The sequence below is a fragment of the Oncorhynchus tshawytscha genome, unplaced genomic scaffold (genome assembly GCF_018296145.1).
Source record: "Oncorhynchus tshawytscha isolate Ot180627B unplaced genomic scaffold, Otsh_v2.0 Un_scaffold_2056_pilon_pilon, whole genome shotgun sequence".
Classification (NCBI taxonomy): domain Eukaryota; kingdom Metazoa; phylum Chordata; class Actinopteri; order Salmoniformes; family Salmonidae; genus Oncorhynchus; species Oncorhynchus tshawytscha.
In genome coordinates this window covers 78,613-96,915 of record NW_024609439.1, presented here as the reverse complement: position 1 = coordinate 96,915, position 18,303 = coordinate 78,613, and the positions used below count along the sequence as shown (strand labels likewise).

Genomic DNA, 18,303 nt, shown 5'->3' with positions numbered 1-18,303 from the left:
ATACAAATGATTGTTTTAGGAGCAATCCATAATATACAAATGATTGTTTTAGGAGCAATCCATAATATACAAATGATTGTTTTAGGAGCAATCCATAATATACAAATGATTGTTTTAGGAGCAATCCATAATATACAAATGATTGTTTTAGGAGGGCATCAGACAGAGACCATTTAGTCGCAGTTTGTGACCCTTTGACTTGGCTGTGGATGTAGAAAAACTGCTGGTCATCTCACTCAAAACTTCTTATTGTTTTGGATAAAATCATGATTTGGTCAAGCAGTACGCCTAAAGTGAAGTGAGTCCTGCCATGAAAGAGTCCATTTCACCAGGGCCAGCTGCTGTGATGAGCCAGCCACGCCCTCTCCTTCCAAATATCTATTTAGTGGAAGAGAGAAATGCTCTGTTAATTGAAGAGGTGAAGGGTCTCTGATGTATGATCACTATTTAGAGGTGAAGGGTCTCTGATGTATGATCACTATTTAGAGGGGAAGGGTCTCTGATGTATGATCACTATTTAGAGGGGAAGGGTCTCTGATGTATGATCACTATTTAGAGGGGAAGAGTCTCTGATGTATGATCACTATTTAGAGGAAGGGTCTCTGATGGATCACTCTCTGATGTATGATCACTATTTAGAGGTGAAGGGTCTCTGATGTATGATCACTATTTAGAGGTGAAGGGTCTCTGATGTATGATCACTATTTAGAGGGAAGGGTCTCTGAAGGGTCTCTGATGTATGATCACTATTTAGAGGGGAAGGGTCTCTGATGTATGATCACTATTTAGAGGGGAAGGGTCTCTGATGTATGATCACTATTTAGAGGGGAAGGGTCTCTGATGTATGATCACTATTTAGAGGGGAAGGGTCTCTGATGTATGATCACTATTTAGAGGGGAAGGGTCTCTGATGTATGATCACTATTTAGAGGGGAAGGGTCTCTGATGTATGATCACTATTTAGAGGGGAAGGGTCTCTGATGTATGATCACTATTTAGAGGGAAGGGTCTCTGATGTATGATCACTATTTAGAGGAAAGGGTCTCTGATGTATGATCACTATTTAGAGGGAAGGGTCTCTGATGTATGATCACTATTTAGAGGGGAAGGGTCTCTGATGTATGATCACTATTTAGAGGGAAGGGTCTCTGATGTATGATCACTATTTAGAGGGGAAGGGTCTCTGATGTATGATCACTATTTAGAGGGAAGGGTCTCTGATGTATGATCACTATTTAGAGGGAAAGGGTCTCTGATGTATGATCACTATTTAGAGGGGAAGGGTCTCTGATGTATGATCACTATTTAGAGGGAAGGGTCTCTGATGTATGATCACTATTTAGAGGGGAAGGGTCTCTGATGTATGATCACTATTTAGAGGGGAAGGGTCTCTGATGTATGATCACTATTTAGAGGGGAAGGGTCTCTGATGTATGATCACTATTTAGAGGGGAAGGGTCTCTGATGTATGATCACTATTTAGAGGGAAGGGTCTCTGATGTATGATCACTATTTAGAGGGGAAGGGTCTCTGATGTATGATCACTATTTAGAGGAAGGATGTCACTATTTAGATGTGTATGATCACTATTTAGAGGGAAGGGTCTCTGATGTATGATCACTATTTAGAGGGAAAGGGTCTCTGATGTATGATCACTATTTAGAGGGGAAGGGTCTCTGATGTATGATCACTATTTAGAGGGAAGGGTCTCTGATGTATGATCACTATTTAGAGGGAAGGGTCTCTGATGTATGATCACTATTTAGAGGGAAGGGTCTCTGATGTATGATCACTATTTAGAGGGAAGGGTCTCTGATGTATGATCACTATTTAGAGGGAATGATCACTATTTAGGGTCTCTGATGTATGATCACTATTTAGAGGAAAGGGTCTCTGATGTATGATCACTATTTAGAGGGAAGGGTCTCTGATGTATGATCACTATTTAGAGGGGAAGGGTCTCTGATGTATGATCACTATTTAGAGGGGAAGGGTCTCTGATGTATGATCACTATTTAGAGGGGAAGGGTCTCTGATGTATGATCACTATTTAGAGGTGAAGGGTCTCTGATGTATGATCACTATTTAGAGGGAAGGGTCTCTGATGTATGATCACTATTTAGAGGGAAGGGTCTCTGATGTATGATCACTATTTAGAGGGGAAGGGTCTCTGATGTATGATCACTATTTAGAGGGGAAGGGTCTCTGATGTATGATCACTATTTAGAGGGGAAGGGTCTCTGATGTATGATCACTATTTAGAGGGGAAGGGTCTCTGATGTATGATCACTATTTAGAGGGGAAGGGTCTCTGATGTATGATCACTATTTAGAGGGGAAGGGTCTCTGATGTATGATCACTATTTAGAGGAAGGGTCTCTGATGTATGATCACTATTTAGAGGGGAAGGGTCTCTGATGTATGATCACTATTTAGAGGGGAAGGGTCTCTGATGTATGATCACTATTTAGAGGGGAAGGGTCTCTGATGTATGATCACTATTTAGAGGGGAAGGGTCTCTGATGTATGATCACTATTTAGAGGAAGGGTCTCTGATGTATGATCACTATTTAGAGGGGAAGGGTCTCTGATGTATGATCACTATTTAGAGGGGAAGGGTCTCTGATGTATGATCACTATTTAGAGGGGAAGGGTCTCTGATGTATGATCACTATTTAGAGGGGAAGGGTCTCTGATGTATGATCACTATTTAGAGGGAAGGGTCTCTGATGTATGATCACTATTTAGAGGGGAAGGGTCTCTGATGTATGATCACTATTTAGAGGGGAAGGGTCTCTGATGTATGATCACTATTTAGAGGGGAAGGGTCTCTGATGTATGATCACTATTTTAGAGGGGAAGGGTCTCTGATGTATGATCACTATTTAGAGGGGAAGGGTCTCTGATGTATGATCACTATTTAGAGGGGAAGGGTCTCTGATGTATGATCACTATTTAGAGGGGAAGGGTCTCTGATGTATGATCACTATTTAGAGGGGAAGGGTCTCTGATGTATGATCACTATTTAGAGGGAAAGGGTCTCTGATGTATGATCACTATTTAGAGGGGAAGGGTCTCTGATGTATGATCACTATTTAGAGGAAGGGTCTCTGATGTATGATCACTATTTAGAGGGAAAGGGTCTCTGATGTATGATCACTATTTAGAGGGAAAGGGTCTCTGATGTATGATCACTATTTAGAGGGGAAGGGTCTCTGATGTATGATCACTATTTAGAGGGGAAGGGTCTCTGATGTATGATCACTATTTAGAGGGAAGGGTCTCTGATGTATGATCACTATTTAGAGGGAAAGGGTCTCTGATGTATGATCACTATTTAGAGGGGAAGGGTCTCTGATGTATGATCACTATTTAGAGGGGAAGGGTCTCTGATGTATGATCACTATTTAGAGGGAAGGGTCTCTGATGTATGATCACTATTTAGAGGGGAAGGGTCTCTGATGTATGATCACTATTTAGAGGGGAAGGGTCTCTCACTATTTAGAGGGAAGGGTGTATGATCACTATTTAGAGGGGAAGGGTCTCTGATGTATGATCACTATTTAGAGGGGAAGGGTCTCTGATGTATGATCACTATTTAGAGGGGAGGGTCTCTGATGTATGATCACTATTTAGAGGGGAAGGGTCTCTGATGTATGATCACTATTTAGAGGGAAGGGTCTCTGATGTATGATCACTATTTAGAGGGAAGGGTCTCTGATGTATGATCACTATTTAGAGGGGAAGGGTCTCTGATGTATGATCACTATTTAGAGGGGAAGGGTCTCTGATGTATGATCACTATTTAGAGGGGAAGGGTCTCTGATGTATGATCACTATTTAGAGGGAAGGGTCTCTGATGTATGATCACTATTTAGAGGGAAGGGTCTCTGATGTATGATCACTATTTAGAGGGGAAGGGTCTCTGATGTATGATCACTATTTAGAGGGGAAGGGTCTCTGATGTATGATCACTATTTAGAGGGGAAGGGTCTCTGATGTATGATCACTATTTAGAGGGGAAGGGTCTCTGATGTATGATCACTATTTAGAGGGAAGGGTCTCTGATGTATGATCACTATTTAGAGGGGAAGGGTCTCTGATGTATGATCACTATTTAGAGGGAAGGGTCTCTGATGTATGATCACTATTTAGAGGGAAGGGTCTCTGATGTATGATCACTATTTAGAGGGAAAGGGTCTCTGATGTATGATCACTATTTAGAGGGGAAAGGGTCTCTGATGTATGATCACTATTTAGAGGGAAGGGTCTCTGATGTATGATCACTATTTAGAGGGGAAGGGTCTCTGATGTATGATCACTATTTAGAGGGGAAGGGTCTCTGATGTATGATCACTATTTAGAGGGGAAGGGTCTCTGATGTATGATCACTATTTAGAGGGGAAGGGTCTCTGATGTATGATCACTATTTAGAGGGGAAGGGTCTCTGATGTATGATCACTATTTAGAGGGGAAGGGTCTCTGATGTATGATCACTATTTAGAGGGAAGGGTCTCTGATGTATGATCACTATTTAGAGGGGAAGGGTCTCTGATGTATGATCACTATTTAGAGGGGAAGGGTCTCTGATGTATGATCACTATTTAGAGGGGAAGGGTCTCTGATGTATGATCACTATTTAGAGGGAAGGGTCTCTGATGTATGATCACTATTTAGAGGGGAAGGGTCTCTGATGTATGATCACTATTTAGAGGGGAAGGGTCTCTGATGTATGATCACTATTTAGAGGGGAAGGGTCTCTGATGTATGATCACTATTTAGAGGGGAAGGGTCTCTGATGTATGATCACTATTTAGAGGGAAGGGTCTCTGATGTATGATCACTATTTAGAGGGGAAGGGTCTCTGATGTATGATCACTATTTAGAGGGGAAGGGTCTCTGATGTATGATCACTATTTAGAGGGGAAGGGTCTCTGATGTATGATCACTATTTAGAGGGGAAGGGTCTCTGATGTATGATCACTATTTAGAGGGGAAGGGTCTCTGATGTATGATCACTATTTAGAGGGGAAGGGTCTCTGATGTATGATCACTATTTAGAGGAAGGGGTAAGGGTCTCTGATGTATGATCACTATTTAGAGGGGAAGGGTCTCTGATGTATGATCACTATTTAGAGGGGAAGGGTCTCTGATGTATGATCACTATTTAGAGGGGAAGGGTCTCTGATGTATGATCACTATTTAGAGGGAAGGGTCTCTGATGTATGATCACTATTTAGAGGGAAGGGTCTCTGATGTATGATCACTATTTAGAGGGGAAGGGTCTCTGATGTATGATCACTATTTAGAGGGGAAGGGTCTCTAATGTATGATCACTATTTAGAGGGGAAGGGTCTCTGATGTATGATCACTATTTAGAGGAAGGGTCTCTGATGTAGATCACTATTTAGAGGGAAGGGTCTCTGATGTATGATCACTATTTAGAGGGAAGGGTCTCTGATGTATGATCACTATTTAGAGGGGAAGGGTCTCTGATGTATGATCACTATTTAGAGGGAAGGGTCTCTGATGTATGATCACTATTTAGAGGGAAGGGTCTCTGATGTATGATCACTATTTAGAGGGGAAGGGTCTCTGATGTATGATCACTATTTAGAGGGGAAGGGTCTCTGATGTATGATCACTATTTAGAGGGGAAGGGTCTCTGAAGGGTCTCTGATGTATGATCACTATTTAGAGGGGAAGGGTCTCTGATGTATGATCACTATTTAGAGGAAGGGTCTCTGATGTATGATCACTATTTAGAGGAAGGGTCTCTGATGTATGATCACTATTTAGAGGGAAAGGGTCTCTGATGTATGATCACTATTTAGAGGGGAAGGGTCTCTGATGTATGATCACTATTTAGAGGGAAGGGTCTCTGATGTATGATCACTATTTAGAGGTGAAGGGTCTCTGATGTATGATCACTATTTAGAGGGAAAGGGTCTCTGATGTATGATCACTATTTAGAGGGAAAGGGTCTCTGATGTATGATCACTATTTAGAGGGGAAGGGTCTCTGATGTATGATCACTATTTAGAGGGGAAGGGTCTCTGATGTATGATCACTATTTAGAGGGGAAGGGTCTCTGATGTATGATCACTATTTAGAGGGGAAGGGTCTCTGATGTATGATCACTATTTAGAGGGGAAGGGTCTCTGAAGGGTCTCTGATGTATGATCACTATTTAGAGGGGAAGGGTCTCTGATGTATGATCACTATTTAGAGGGGAAGGGTCTCTGATGTATGATCACTATTTAGAGGTGAAGGGTCTCTGATGTATGATCACTATTTAGAGGGGAAGGGTCTCTGATGTATGATCACTATTTAGAGGAAGGGTCTCTGATGTATGATCACTATTTAGATGATCACTATTTAGAAAGGGTCTCTGATGTATGATCACTATTTAGAGGGGAAGGGTCTCTGATGTATGATCACTATTTAGAGGGGAAGGGTCTCTGATGTATGATCACTATTTAGAGGGGAAGGGTCTCTGATGTATGATCACTATTTAGAGGGGAAGGGTCTCTGATGTATGATCACTATTTAGAGGGGAAGGGTCTCTGATGTATGATCACTATTTAGAGGGGAAGGGTCTCTGATGTATGATCACTATTTAGAGGGGAAGGGTCTCTGATGTATGATCACTATTTAGAGGGGAAGGGTCTCTGATGTATGATCACTATTTAGAGGGGAAGGGTCTCTGATGTATGATCACTATTTAGAGGGGAAGGGTCTCTGATGTATGATCACTATTTAGAGGGGAAGGGTCTCTGATGTATGATCACTATTTAGAGGGGAAGGGTCTCTGATGTATGATCACTATTTAGAGGGAAGGGTCTCTGATGTATGATCACTATTTAGAGGAAGGGTCTCTGATGTATGATCACTATTTAGAGGGGAAGGGTCTCTGATGTATGATCACTATTTAGAGGGGAAGGGTCTCTGATGTATGATCACTATTTAGAGGGGAAGGGTCTCTGATGTATGATCACTATTTAGAGGGGAAGGGTCTCTGATGTATGATCACTATTTAGAGGGGAAGGGTCTCTGATGTATGATCACTATTTAGAGGGGAAGGGTCTCTGATGTATGATCACTATTTAGAGGGAAGGGTCTCTGATGTATGATCACTATTTAGAGGTGAAGGGTCTCTGATGTATGATCACTATTTAGAGGGGAAGGGTCTCTGATGTATGATCACTATTTAGAGGGGAAGGGTCTCTGATGTATGATCACTATTTAGAGGGGAAGGGTCTCTGATGTATGATCACTATTTAGAGGGAAAGGGTCTCTGATGTATGATCACTATTTAGAGGTGAAGGGTCTCTGATGTATGATCACTATTTAGAGGGAAGGGTCTCTGATGTATGATCACTATTTAGAGGGGAAAGGGTCTCTGATGTATGATCACTATTTAGAGGGAAGGGTCTCTGATGTATGATCACTATTTAGAGGAAGGGTCTCTGATGTATGATCACTATTTAGAGGGGAAGGGTCTCTGATGTATGATCACTATTTAGAGGGGAAGGGTCTCTGATGTATGATCACTATTTAGAGGGGAAGGGTCTCTGATGTATGATCACTATTTAGAGGGGAAGGGTCTCTGATGTATGATCACTATTTAGAGGGGAAGGGTCTCTGATGTATGATCACTATTTAGAGGGGAAGGGTCTCTGATGTATGATCACTATTTAGAGGGGAAGGGTCTCTGATGTATGATCACTATTTAGAGGGGAAGGGTCTCTGATGTATGATCACTATTTAGAGGAAGGGTCTCTGATGTATGATCACTATTTAGAGGGGAAGGGTCTCTGATGTATGATCACTATTTAGAGGGGAAGGGTCTCTGATGTATGATCACTATTTAGAGGGGAAGGGTCTCTGATGTATGATCACTATTTAGAGGGGAAGGGTCTCTGATGTATGATCACTATTTAGAGGGGAAGGGTCTCTGATGTATGATCACTATTTAGAGGGGAAGGGATCACTCTGATGTATGATCACTATTTAGAGGGGAAGGGTCTCTGATGTATGATCACTATTTAGAGGGGAAGGGTCTCTGATGTATGATCACTATTTAGAGGGGAAGGGTCTCTGATGTATGATCACTATTTAGAGGGGAAGGGTCTCTGATGTATGATCACTATTTAGAGGTGAAGGGTCTCTGATGTATGATCACTATTTAGAGGGAAAGGGTCTCTGATGTATGATCACTATTTAGAGGGGAAGGGTCTCTGATGTATGATCACTATTTAGAGGGGAAGGGTCTCTGATGTATGATCACTATTTAGAGGGGAAGGGTCTCTGATGTATGATCACTATTTAGAGGGGAAGGGTCTCTGATGTATGATCACTATTTAGAGGGGAAGGGTCTCTGATGTATGATCACTATTTAGAGGGGAAGGGTCTCTGATGTATGATCACTATTTAGAGGGGAAGGGTCTCTGATGTATGATCACTATTTAGAGGGGAAGGGTCTCTGATGTATGATCACTATTTAGAGGGGAAGGGTCTCTGATGTATGATCACTATTTAGAGGGGAAGGGTCTCTGATGTATGATCACTATTTAGAGGGGAAGGGTCTCTGATGTATGATCACTATTTAGAGGGGAAGGGTCTCTGATGTATGATCACTATTTAGAGGGGAAGGGTCTCTGATGTATGATCACTATTTAGAGGGGAAGGGTCTCTGATGTATGATCACTATTTAGAGGGGAAGGGTCTCTGATGTATGATCACTATTTAGAGGGGAAGGGTCTCTGATGTATGATCACTATTTAGAGGGGAAGGGTCTCTGATGTATGATCACTATTTAGAGGGGAAGGGTCTCTGATGTATGATCACTATTTAGAGGGGAAGGGTCTCTGATGTATGATCACTATTTAGAGGGGAAGGGTCTCTGATGTATGATCACTATTTAGAGGGGAAGGGTCTCTGATGTATGATCACTATTTAGAGGGGAAGGGTCTCTGATGTATGATCACTATTTAGAGGAAGGGTCTCTGATGTATGATCACTATTTAGAGGTGAAGGGTCTCTGATGTATGATCACTATTTAGAGGGGAAGGGTCTCTGATGTATGATCACTATTTAGAGGAAGGGTCTCTGATGTATGATCACTATTTAGAGGGGAAGGGTCTCTGATGTATGATCACTATTTAGAGGGGAAGGGTCTCTGATGTATGATCACTATTTAGAGGGGAAGGGTCTCTGATGTATGATCACTATTTAGAGGGGAAGGGTCTCTGATGTATGATCACTATTTAGAGGGGAAGGGTCTCTGATGTATGATCACTATTTAGAGGGAAGGGTCTCTGATGTATGATCACTATTTAGAGGGAAGGGTCTCTGATGTATGATCACTATTTAGAGGGAAGGGTCTCTGATGTATGATCACTATTTAGAGGGGAAGGGTCTCTGATGTATGATCACTATTTAGAGGGGAAGGGTCTCTGATGTATGATCACTATTTAGAGGGAAGGGTCTCTGATGTATGATCACTATTTAGAGGGGAAGGGTCTCTGATGTATGATCACTATTTAGAGGAAGGGTCTCTGATGTATGATCACTATTTAGAGGTGAAGGGTCTCTGATGTATGATCACTATTTAGAGGGGAAGGGTCTCTGATGTATGATCACTATTTAGAGGTGAAGGGTCTCTGATGTATGATCACTATTTAGAGGGGAAGGGTCTCTGATGTATGATCACTATTTAGAGGGGAAGGGTCTCTGATGTATGATCACTATTTAGAGGGGAAGGGTCTCTGATGTATGATCACTATTTAGAGGTGAAGGGTCTCTGATGTATGATCACTATTTAGAGGGGAAGGGTCTCTGATGTATGATCACTATTTAGAGGGGAAGGGTCTCTGATGTATGATCACTATTTAGAGGGGAAGGGTCTCTGATGTATGATCACTATTTAGAGGGGAAGGGTCTCTGATGTATGATCACTATTTAGAGGGGAAGGGTCTCTGATGTATGATCACTATTTAGAGGGGAAGGGTCTCTGATGTATGATCACTATTTAGAGGGGAAGGGTCTCTGATGTATGATCACTATTTAGAGGGGAAGGGTCTCTGATGTATGATCACTATTTAGAGGTGAAGGGTCTCTGATGTATGATCACTATTTAGAGGTGAAGGGTCTCTGATGTATGATCACTATTTAGAGGGGAAGGGTCTCTGATGTATGATCACTATTTAGAGGTGAAGGGTCTCTGATGTATGATCACTATTTAGAGGGGAAGGGTCTCTGATGTATGATCACTATTTAGAGGGGAAGGGTCTCTGATGTATGATCACTATTTAGAGGGAAGGGTCTCTGATGTATGATCACTATTTAGAGGGGAAGGGTCTCTGATGTATGATCACTATTTAGAGGGGAAGGGTCTCTGATGTATGATCACTATTTAGAGGGGAAGGGTCTCTGATGTATGATCACTATTTAGAGGGAAGGGTCTCTGATGTATGATCACTATTTAGAGGGGAAGGGTCTCTGATGTATGATCACTATTTAGAGGAAGGGTCTCTGATGTATGATCACTATTTAGAGGGGAAGGGTCTCTGATGTATGATCACTATTTAGAGGGGAAGGGTCTCTGATGTATGATCACTATTTAGAGGGAAGGGTCTCTGATGTATGATCACTATTTAGAGGGGAAGGGTCTCTGATGTATGATCACTATTTAGAGGGGAAGGGTCTCTGATGTATGATCACTATTTAGAGGGGAAGGGTCTCTGATGTATGATCACTATTTAGAGGGGAAGGGTCTCTGATGTATGATCACTATTTAGAGGGAAGGGTCTCTGATGTATGATCACTATTTAGAGGGGAAGGGTCTCTGATGTATGATCACTATTTAGAGGAAGGGTCTCTGATGTATGATCACTATTTAGAGGAAGGGTCTCTGATGTATGATCACTATTTAGAGGGGAAGGGTCTCTGATGTATGATCACTATTTAGAGGGAAGGGTCTCTGATGTATGATCACTATTTAGAGGGAAGGGTCTCTGATGTATGATCACTATTTAGAGGGTCTCTGAAGGGTCTCTGATGTATGATCACTATTTAGAGGGGAAGGGTCTCTGATGTATGATCACTATTTAGAGGGGAAGGGTCTCTGATGTATGATCACTATTTAGAGGGGAAGGGTCTCTGATGTATGATCACTATTTAGAGGGGAAGGGTCTCTGATGTATGATCACTATTTAGAGGGGAAGGGTCTCTGATGTATGATCACTATTTAGAGGGGAAGGGTCTCTGATGTATGATCACTATTTAGAGGTGAAGGGTCTCTGATGTATGATCACTATTTAGAGGGGAAGGGTCTCTGATGTATGATCACTATTTAGAGGGGAAGGGTCTCTGATGTATGATCACTATTTAGAGGGGAAGGGTCTCTGATGTATGATCACTATTTAGAGGTGAAGGGTCTCTGATGTATGATCACTATTTAGAGGGGAAGGGTCTCTGATGTATGATCACTATTTAGAGGGGAAGGGTCTCTGATGTATGATCACTATTTAGAGGGGAAGGGTCTCTGATGTATGATCACTATTTAGAGGGATGTAAGGGTCTCTGATGTATGATCACTATTTAGAGGGGAAGGGTCTCTGATGTATGATCACTATTTAGAGGTGAAGGGTCTCTGATGTATGATCACTATTTAGAGGGAAGGGTCTCTGATGTATGATCACTATTTAGAGGGGAAGGGTCTCTGATGTATGATCACTATTTAGAGGTGAAGGGTCTCTGATGTATGATCACTATTTAGAGGTGAAGGGTCTCTGATGTATGATCACTATTTAGAGGGGAAGGGTCTCTGATGTATGATCACTATTTAGAGGTGAAGGGTCTCTGATGTATGATCACTATTTAGAGGGGAAGGGTCTCTGATGTATGATCACTATTTAGAGGGGAAGGGTCTCTGATGTATGATCACTATTTAGAGGGAAGGGTCTCTGATGTATGATCACTATTTAGAGGTGAAGGGTCTCTGATGTATGATCACTATTTAGAGGGGAAGGGTCTCTGATGTATGATCACTATTTAGAGGGGAAGGGTCTCTGATGTATGATCACTATTTAGAGGGGAAGGGTCTCTGATCACTATTTAGATGTGATGTATGATCACTATTTAGAGGGGAAGGGTCTCTGATGTATGATCACTATTTAGAGGGGAAGGGTCTCTGATGTATGATCACTATTTAGAGGGGAAGGGTCTCTGATGTATGATCACTATTTAGAGGGAAGGGTCTCTGATGTATGATCACTATTTAGAGGGAAGGGTCTCTGATGTATGATCACTATTTAGAGGGGAAGGGTCTCTGATGTATGATCACTATTTAGAGGGGAAGGGTCTCTGATGTATGATCACTATTTAGAGGGGAAGGGTCTCTGATGTATGATCACTATTTAGAGGGGAAGGGTCTCTGATGTATGATCACTATTTAGAGGGGAAGGGTCTCTGATGTATGATCACTATTTAGAGGGGAAGGGTCTCTGATGTATGATCACTATTTAGAGGTGAAGGGTCTCTGATGTATGATCACTATTTAGAGGGGAAGGGTCTCTGATGTATGATCACTATTTAGAGGGGAAGGGTCTCTGATGTATGATCACTATTTAGAGGGGAAGGGTCTCTGATGTATGATCACTATTTAGAGGGGAAGGGTCTCTGATGTATGATCATTATTTAGAGGGGAAGGGTCTCTGATGTATGATCACTATTTAGAGGGGAAGGGTCTCTAATGTATGATCACTATTTAGAGGGGAAGGGTCTCTGATGTATGATCACTATTTAGAGGTGAAGGGTCTCTGATGTATGATCACTATTTAGAGGGAAAGGGTCTCTGATGTATGATCACTATTTAGAGGGAAGGGTCTCTGATGTATGATCACTATTTAGAGGGAAGGGTCTCTGATGTATGATCACTATTTAGAGGGGAAGGGTCTCTGATGTATGATCACTATTTAGAGGGGAAGGGTCTCTGATGTATGATCACTATTTAGAGGGGAAGGGTCTCTGATGTATGATCACTATTTAGAGGGGAAGGGTCTCTGATGTATGATCACTATTTAGAGGTGAAGGGTCTCTGATGTATGATCACTATTTAGAGGGGAAGGGTCTCTGATGTATGATCACTATTTAGAGGTGAAGGGTCTCTGATGTATGATCACTATTTAGAGGGGAAGGGTCTCTGATGTATGATCACTATTTAGAGGGGAAGGGTCTCTGATGTATGATCACTATTTAGAGGGGAAGGGTCTCTGATGTATGATCACTATTTAGAGGTGAAGGGTCTCTGATGTATGATCACTATTTAGAGGGGAAGGGTCTCTGATGTATGATCACTATTTAGAGGGGAAGGGTCTCTGATGTATGATCACTATTTAGAGGGGAAGGGTCTCTGATGTATGATCACTATTTAGAGGGGAAGGGTCTCTGATGTATGATCACTATTTAGAGGTGAAGGGTCTCTGATGTATGATCACTATTTAGAGGTGAAGGGTCTCTGATGTATGATCACTATTTAGAGGGGAAGGGTCTCTGATGTATGATCACTATTTAGAGGGGAAGGGTCTCTGATGTATGATCACTATTTAGAGGTGAAGGGTCTCTGATGTCTGATCACTATTTAGAGGGGAAGGGTCTCTGATGTATGATCACTATTTAGAGGGGAAGGGTCTCTGATGTATGATCACTATTTAGAGGGGAAGGGTCTCTGATGTATGAATTTTGGGCAACCAATCGCAGCGTTCCAATGCTTGCTACTGTGATTAATGAAATGCAGAGCCTTTTTCAAAATTATTATTTTGTTACATTGCTGGTTAGCTAGCTCTCAGTCTCATTGACCACCAAACATTGCTAATGCTAGCTAGTTAGCTAGCTCTCAGTCTCATTGACCACCAAACATTGCTAATGCTAGCTAGTTAGCTAGCTCTGTCTCATTGACCACCAAACATTGCTAATGCTAGCTAGTTAGCTAGCTCTGTCTCATTGACCACCAAACATTGCTAATGCTAGCTAGTTAGCTAGCTACTTAATATAACTTGTTTTCTCTAAAATGTATGTAACCACCAAACATTGCCAGCTAAGTTTGCTCATTGAATTGCTAATGCTAAGTTAGCAACTCATATCTGTTGTCGACATCAGGATACGATTTGAGAACACGAGTTAGCTCCAAAAGTGGTTCGTAGCTTTGACTGCATGCTGACAGTGACTTCAGAGTCATTCAGTGGCTAGCCACACTACAAACCTCATTTGACCAGGTTCCTGTGAAGCATTTATAATGACAGTCCATCACAACATATCAGAGAGCTTCCTGATTAGTAAGGGTCATCTGTGTTAAATGTAATTGTGTATTATTTTGAAACCATTGTCAGAGGATTTTGCTATTGGTTGAATTGGGCTTCTCTGGAAAATGTTGTCTGAGGTTGCAACAGTACTTAGCGAATAGTTTAAGTTGTAGATGAAAATGACCTGAATCATTCATTACTGCTTAGACATGTTTGATGATAAAATGTATTTATTTAATCATACCATCTCTGTAAACCACAGTGACTTTATAACAAGATTATAACATGTTTCTATTGAGTGACAAGATATTGGTGCAACCAAATCATGAACTGGTGCCACCAATTCAAAACCATAGCGGCACCAGAGACACCGACTGAAAACCATAGCGGAGCCAGAGACACCGACTGAAAACCATAGCGGAGCCAGAGACCCCGACTGAAAACCATAGTGGAGCCAGAGACACCGACTGAAAACCATAGCGGAGCCAGAGACACCGACTGAAAACCATAGCGGCGCCAGAGACCCCGACTGAAAACCGTAGCGGCGCCAGAGACCCCGACTGAAAACCGTAGCGGCGCCAGCGAGACCAACCGAAAATGTTAGTCAAGAGCCTCAAAACAGGTTAAAACAGGTTAAAACAGGTCTCCAGACTAACGTTTACAAAGTTTACAAACATTGGAGTAAAACAGGCTTATATTTTGGTGCGACAGCTGAAGTTAAACTCAAGAGGTATTTGTATGTTATAATCTTCAAGAATCAATGGGTACATGAATTTAATATATAAGTCCAAAAAATGGATGTAGCAACTGCAAATTACCCCTTTCAGCTTAAACTTTACCACAGCAATTCAGTTTATTTTTATGCATTTCCAGCCATCAAACAACAGTCTACACAAACAAACCTCAAATCTCTCACCAGATTCAACTGATGACAGGTCATAGTTGTGTAGGTCAGGCTGTCCAAGCATGTCAATGTACATGGTAGGAGTTCCGTAGAGGAAATTACACCTGAAACAGAGAACATATAGAGAGGTATTTAGTGTATTATAGAGGTTCATTCTCAATGTGCTCAGTGGCAGCTATTTATATTATTCTTATTACAACAGACTGACATGAAATATCTCTATTGTAAGTCTCCAGAATGTGTAAGTCACTTAAGGAAGAGGTTCCTAAACTTTACTACCTTTCATTCTGAATGGCCTCCAGGTTGGCACGGCTGTCGTACCCAGCAGAGGGGAAGACCAGGGTGATGCCATGCAGTGCCAAACACATCGCTCCTAACACTGAGCCCATGCAGTGGTACAGAGGAACAGGAACACACGCTCTTATAGGCTGAGGGGGAATCAAAAAGAGTAGAGGTTACATGAGAAAAGTAGAGAGAGACAGAGAGAGAGAGAGAGAGGCGACAGAGAGAGAGACAGAGAAAGAGAGAGAGAGAGACAGACAGAGAGAGAGAAAGAGAGACAGAGAGAGTCACAGAGAGAGAGAGAGCGACAGAGAGAGAGAGCGACAGAGAGAGAGGGCGACAGAGAGAGAGGGCGACAGAGAGAGAGGCGACAGAGAGAGAGACAGAGAGAGAGACAGAGAGAGAGGGCGAGACAGAGAGAGAGAGAGAGAGAGAGAGAGAGCGAGACAGAGAGAGAGAGACAGAGAGAGCCACAGAGAGAGAGAGAGAGAGAGAGAGGGCGACAGAGAGAGAGAGAGAGAGAGGGCGACAGAGAGAGAGAGAGAGAGGCACGCAGAATTCTGCAAAAATATCCTCCGTGTACAACGTAGAACACCAAATAATGCATGCAGAGCAGAATTAGGCCGATACCCACTAATTATCAAAATCCAGAAAAGAGCTGTTAAATTCTACAACCACCTAAAAGGAAGCGATTCACAAACCTTCCATAACAAAGCCATCACCTACAGAGAGATGAACCTGGAGAAGAGTCCCCTAAGCAAGCTGGTCCTGGGGCTCTGTTCACAAACACAAACACACACTACAGAGCCCCAGGACAGCAGCACAATTAGACCCAACCAAATCATGAGAAAACAAAAAGATAACTACTTAACACATTGGAAAGAATTAACAAAAAAACAGAGCAAACTAGAATGCTATTTGGCCCTACACAGAGAGTACACAGCGGCAGAATACCTGACCACTGTGACTGACCCAAAATTAAGGAAAGCTTTGACTATGTACAGACTCAGTGAGCATAGCCTTGCTATTGAGAAAGGCCGCCGTAGGCAGACATGGCTCTCAAGAGAAGACAGGCTATGTGCTCACTGCCCACAAAATGAGGTGGAAACTGAGCTGCACTTCCTAACCTCCTGCCCAATGTATGACCATATTAGAGAGACATATTTCCCTCAGATTACACAGATCCACAAAGAATTCGAAAACAAATCCAATTTTGAAAAACTCCCATATCTACTGGGTGAAATTCCACAGTGTGCCATCACAGCAGCAAGATTTGTGACCTGTTGCCACGAGAAAAGGGCAACCAGTGAAGAACAAACACCATTGTAAATACAACCCATATTTATGCTTATTTATTTTATCTTGTGTCCTTTAGCCATTTGTACATTGTTAGAACACTGTATATATATATAATATGACATTTGTAATGTCTTTACTGTTTTGAAACTTCTGTATGTGTAATGTTTACTGTTAATTTTTTGTTGTTTTTCACTTTATATATTCACTTTGTATGTTGTCTACCTCACTTGCTTTGGCAATGTTAACACATGTTTCCCATGCCAATAAAGCCCTTGAATTGAATTGAATTGAGAGGGCGACAGAGAGAGAGAGAGAGAGAGAGAGAGACCGAAGAGAGAGAGAGAGAGAGGCAGAGAGCGAGACAGAGAGACAGAGAGCGAGACAGAGAGAGAGAGAGAGAGAGAGAGAGAGAGAGAGAGAGAGAGAGAGAGAGAGAGAGAGAGAGAGAGAGAGAGAGGCGACAGAGAGAGAGAGCGACAGAGAGAGAGAGAGAGAGCGACAGAGAGAAGGCGACAGAGAGAGAGAAAGAGAGACACAGAGAGTCACAGAGAGAGAGAGAGCCACAGAGAGAGAGAGAGAGAGGGCGACAGAGAGAGAGAGAGAGAGAGAGAGAGAGCGACAGAGAGAGAGACAGAGAGAGAGAGAGGGCGACAGAGAGAGAGACAGAGAGAGAGAGAGAGAGAGAGAGAGAGACAGAGAGAGAGAGAGACAGAGAGAGAGACAGAGAGAGAGAGAGAGAGAGAGAGAGAGAGAGAGAGAGAGAGAGAGAGAGAGAGAGAGAGAGAGAGAGAGAGAGACAGAGAGAGAGAGAGAGAGAGAGAGAGAGGCGACAGAGAGAGAGAGAGAGAGAGAGACAGAGAGAGCGACAGAGAGAGAGAGCGACAGAGAGAGAGACAGAGAGAGAGAGAGAGAGAGAGAGAGAGAGAGAGAGAGAGAGAGAGAGAGAGACAGAGAAACAGAGAGAGAGAGACAGAGAGAGAGAGCGACAGAGAGAGAGACAGAGAAACAGAGAGAGAGAGAGAGAGACAGAGAGAGAGAAAGAGAGACACAGAGAGTCACAGAGAGAGAGAGCGACAGAGAGAGAGAGACCGACAGAGAGAGAGAGCGACAGAGAGAGAGAGAGCGACAGAGAGAGAGGGCGACAGAGAGAGAGAGCGAGAGCGACAGAGAGAGAGAGAGAGAGAGCGAGAGCGACAGAGAGAGAGCGACAGAGAGAGAGAGAGAGCGAGACAGAGAGAGAGACAGAGAGAGAGAGGCGACAGAGAGAGAGAGAGAGCGACAGAGAGAGAGAGAGAGCGACAGAGACAGAGAGAGAGAGCCACAGAGAGAGAGAGAGAGAGAGAGAGAGCGAGACAGAGAGAGAGAGAGAGAGCCACAGAGAGAGACAGAGAGAGAGAGAGAGGCGGCGACAGAGAGAGAGAGTCGCTCCCAGTCCTTTGAGGACAATACAGTGCCACTGGCCAACGGCCTGCCTGAGTAGACAGAGAGAGAGAGAGAGAGAGAGAGACAGAGA

At 42.7% G+C, this 18,303-nt stretch overlaps 1 protein-coding gene across 1 annotated transcript in view; it reads right to left on the bottom strand.

Moving 5' to 3' along the window:
- The window catches only part of LOC121844790 (medium-chain acyl-CoA ligase ACSF2, mitochondrial-like), a 34,310-nt gene that overhangs the window by 3,902 nt on the left and 12,105 nt on the right, over positions 1–18,303 (bottom strand). Inside the window, exons 10-11 of the mRNA XM_042315323.1 lie at positions 15,489–15,637; positions 15,222–15,313 (exon numbers count right to left, since the gene is read on the bottom strand). Of these exons, the coding sequence (XP_042171257.1) occupies positions 15,222–15,313; positions 15,489–15,637 (241 nt within the window). The remainder of the gene's footprint in view (positions 1–15,221; positions 15,314–15,488; positions 15,638–18,303) is intronic.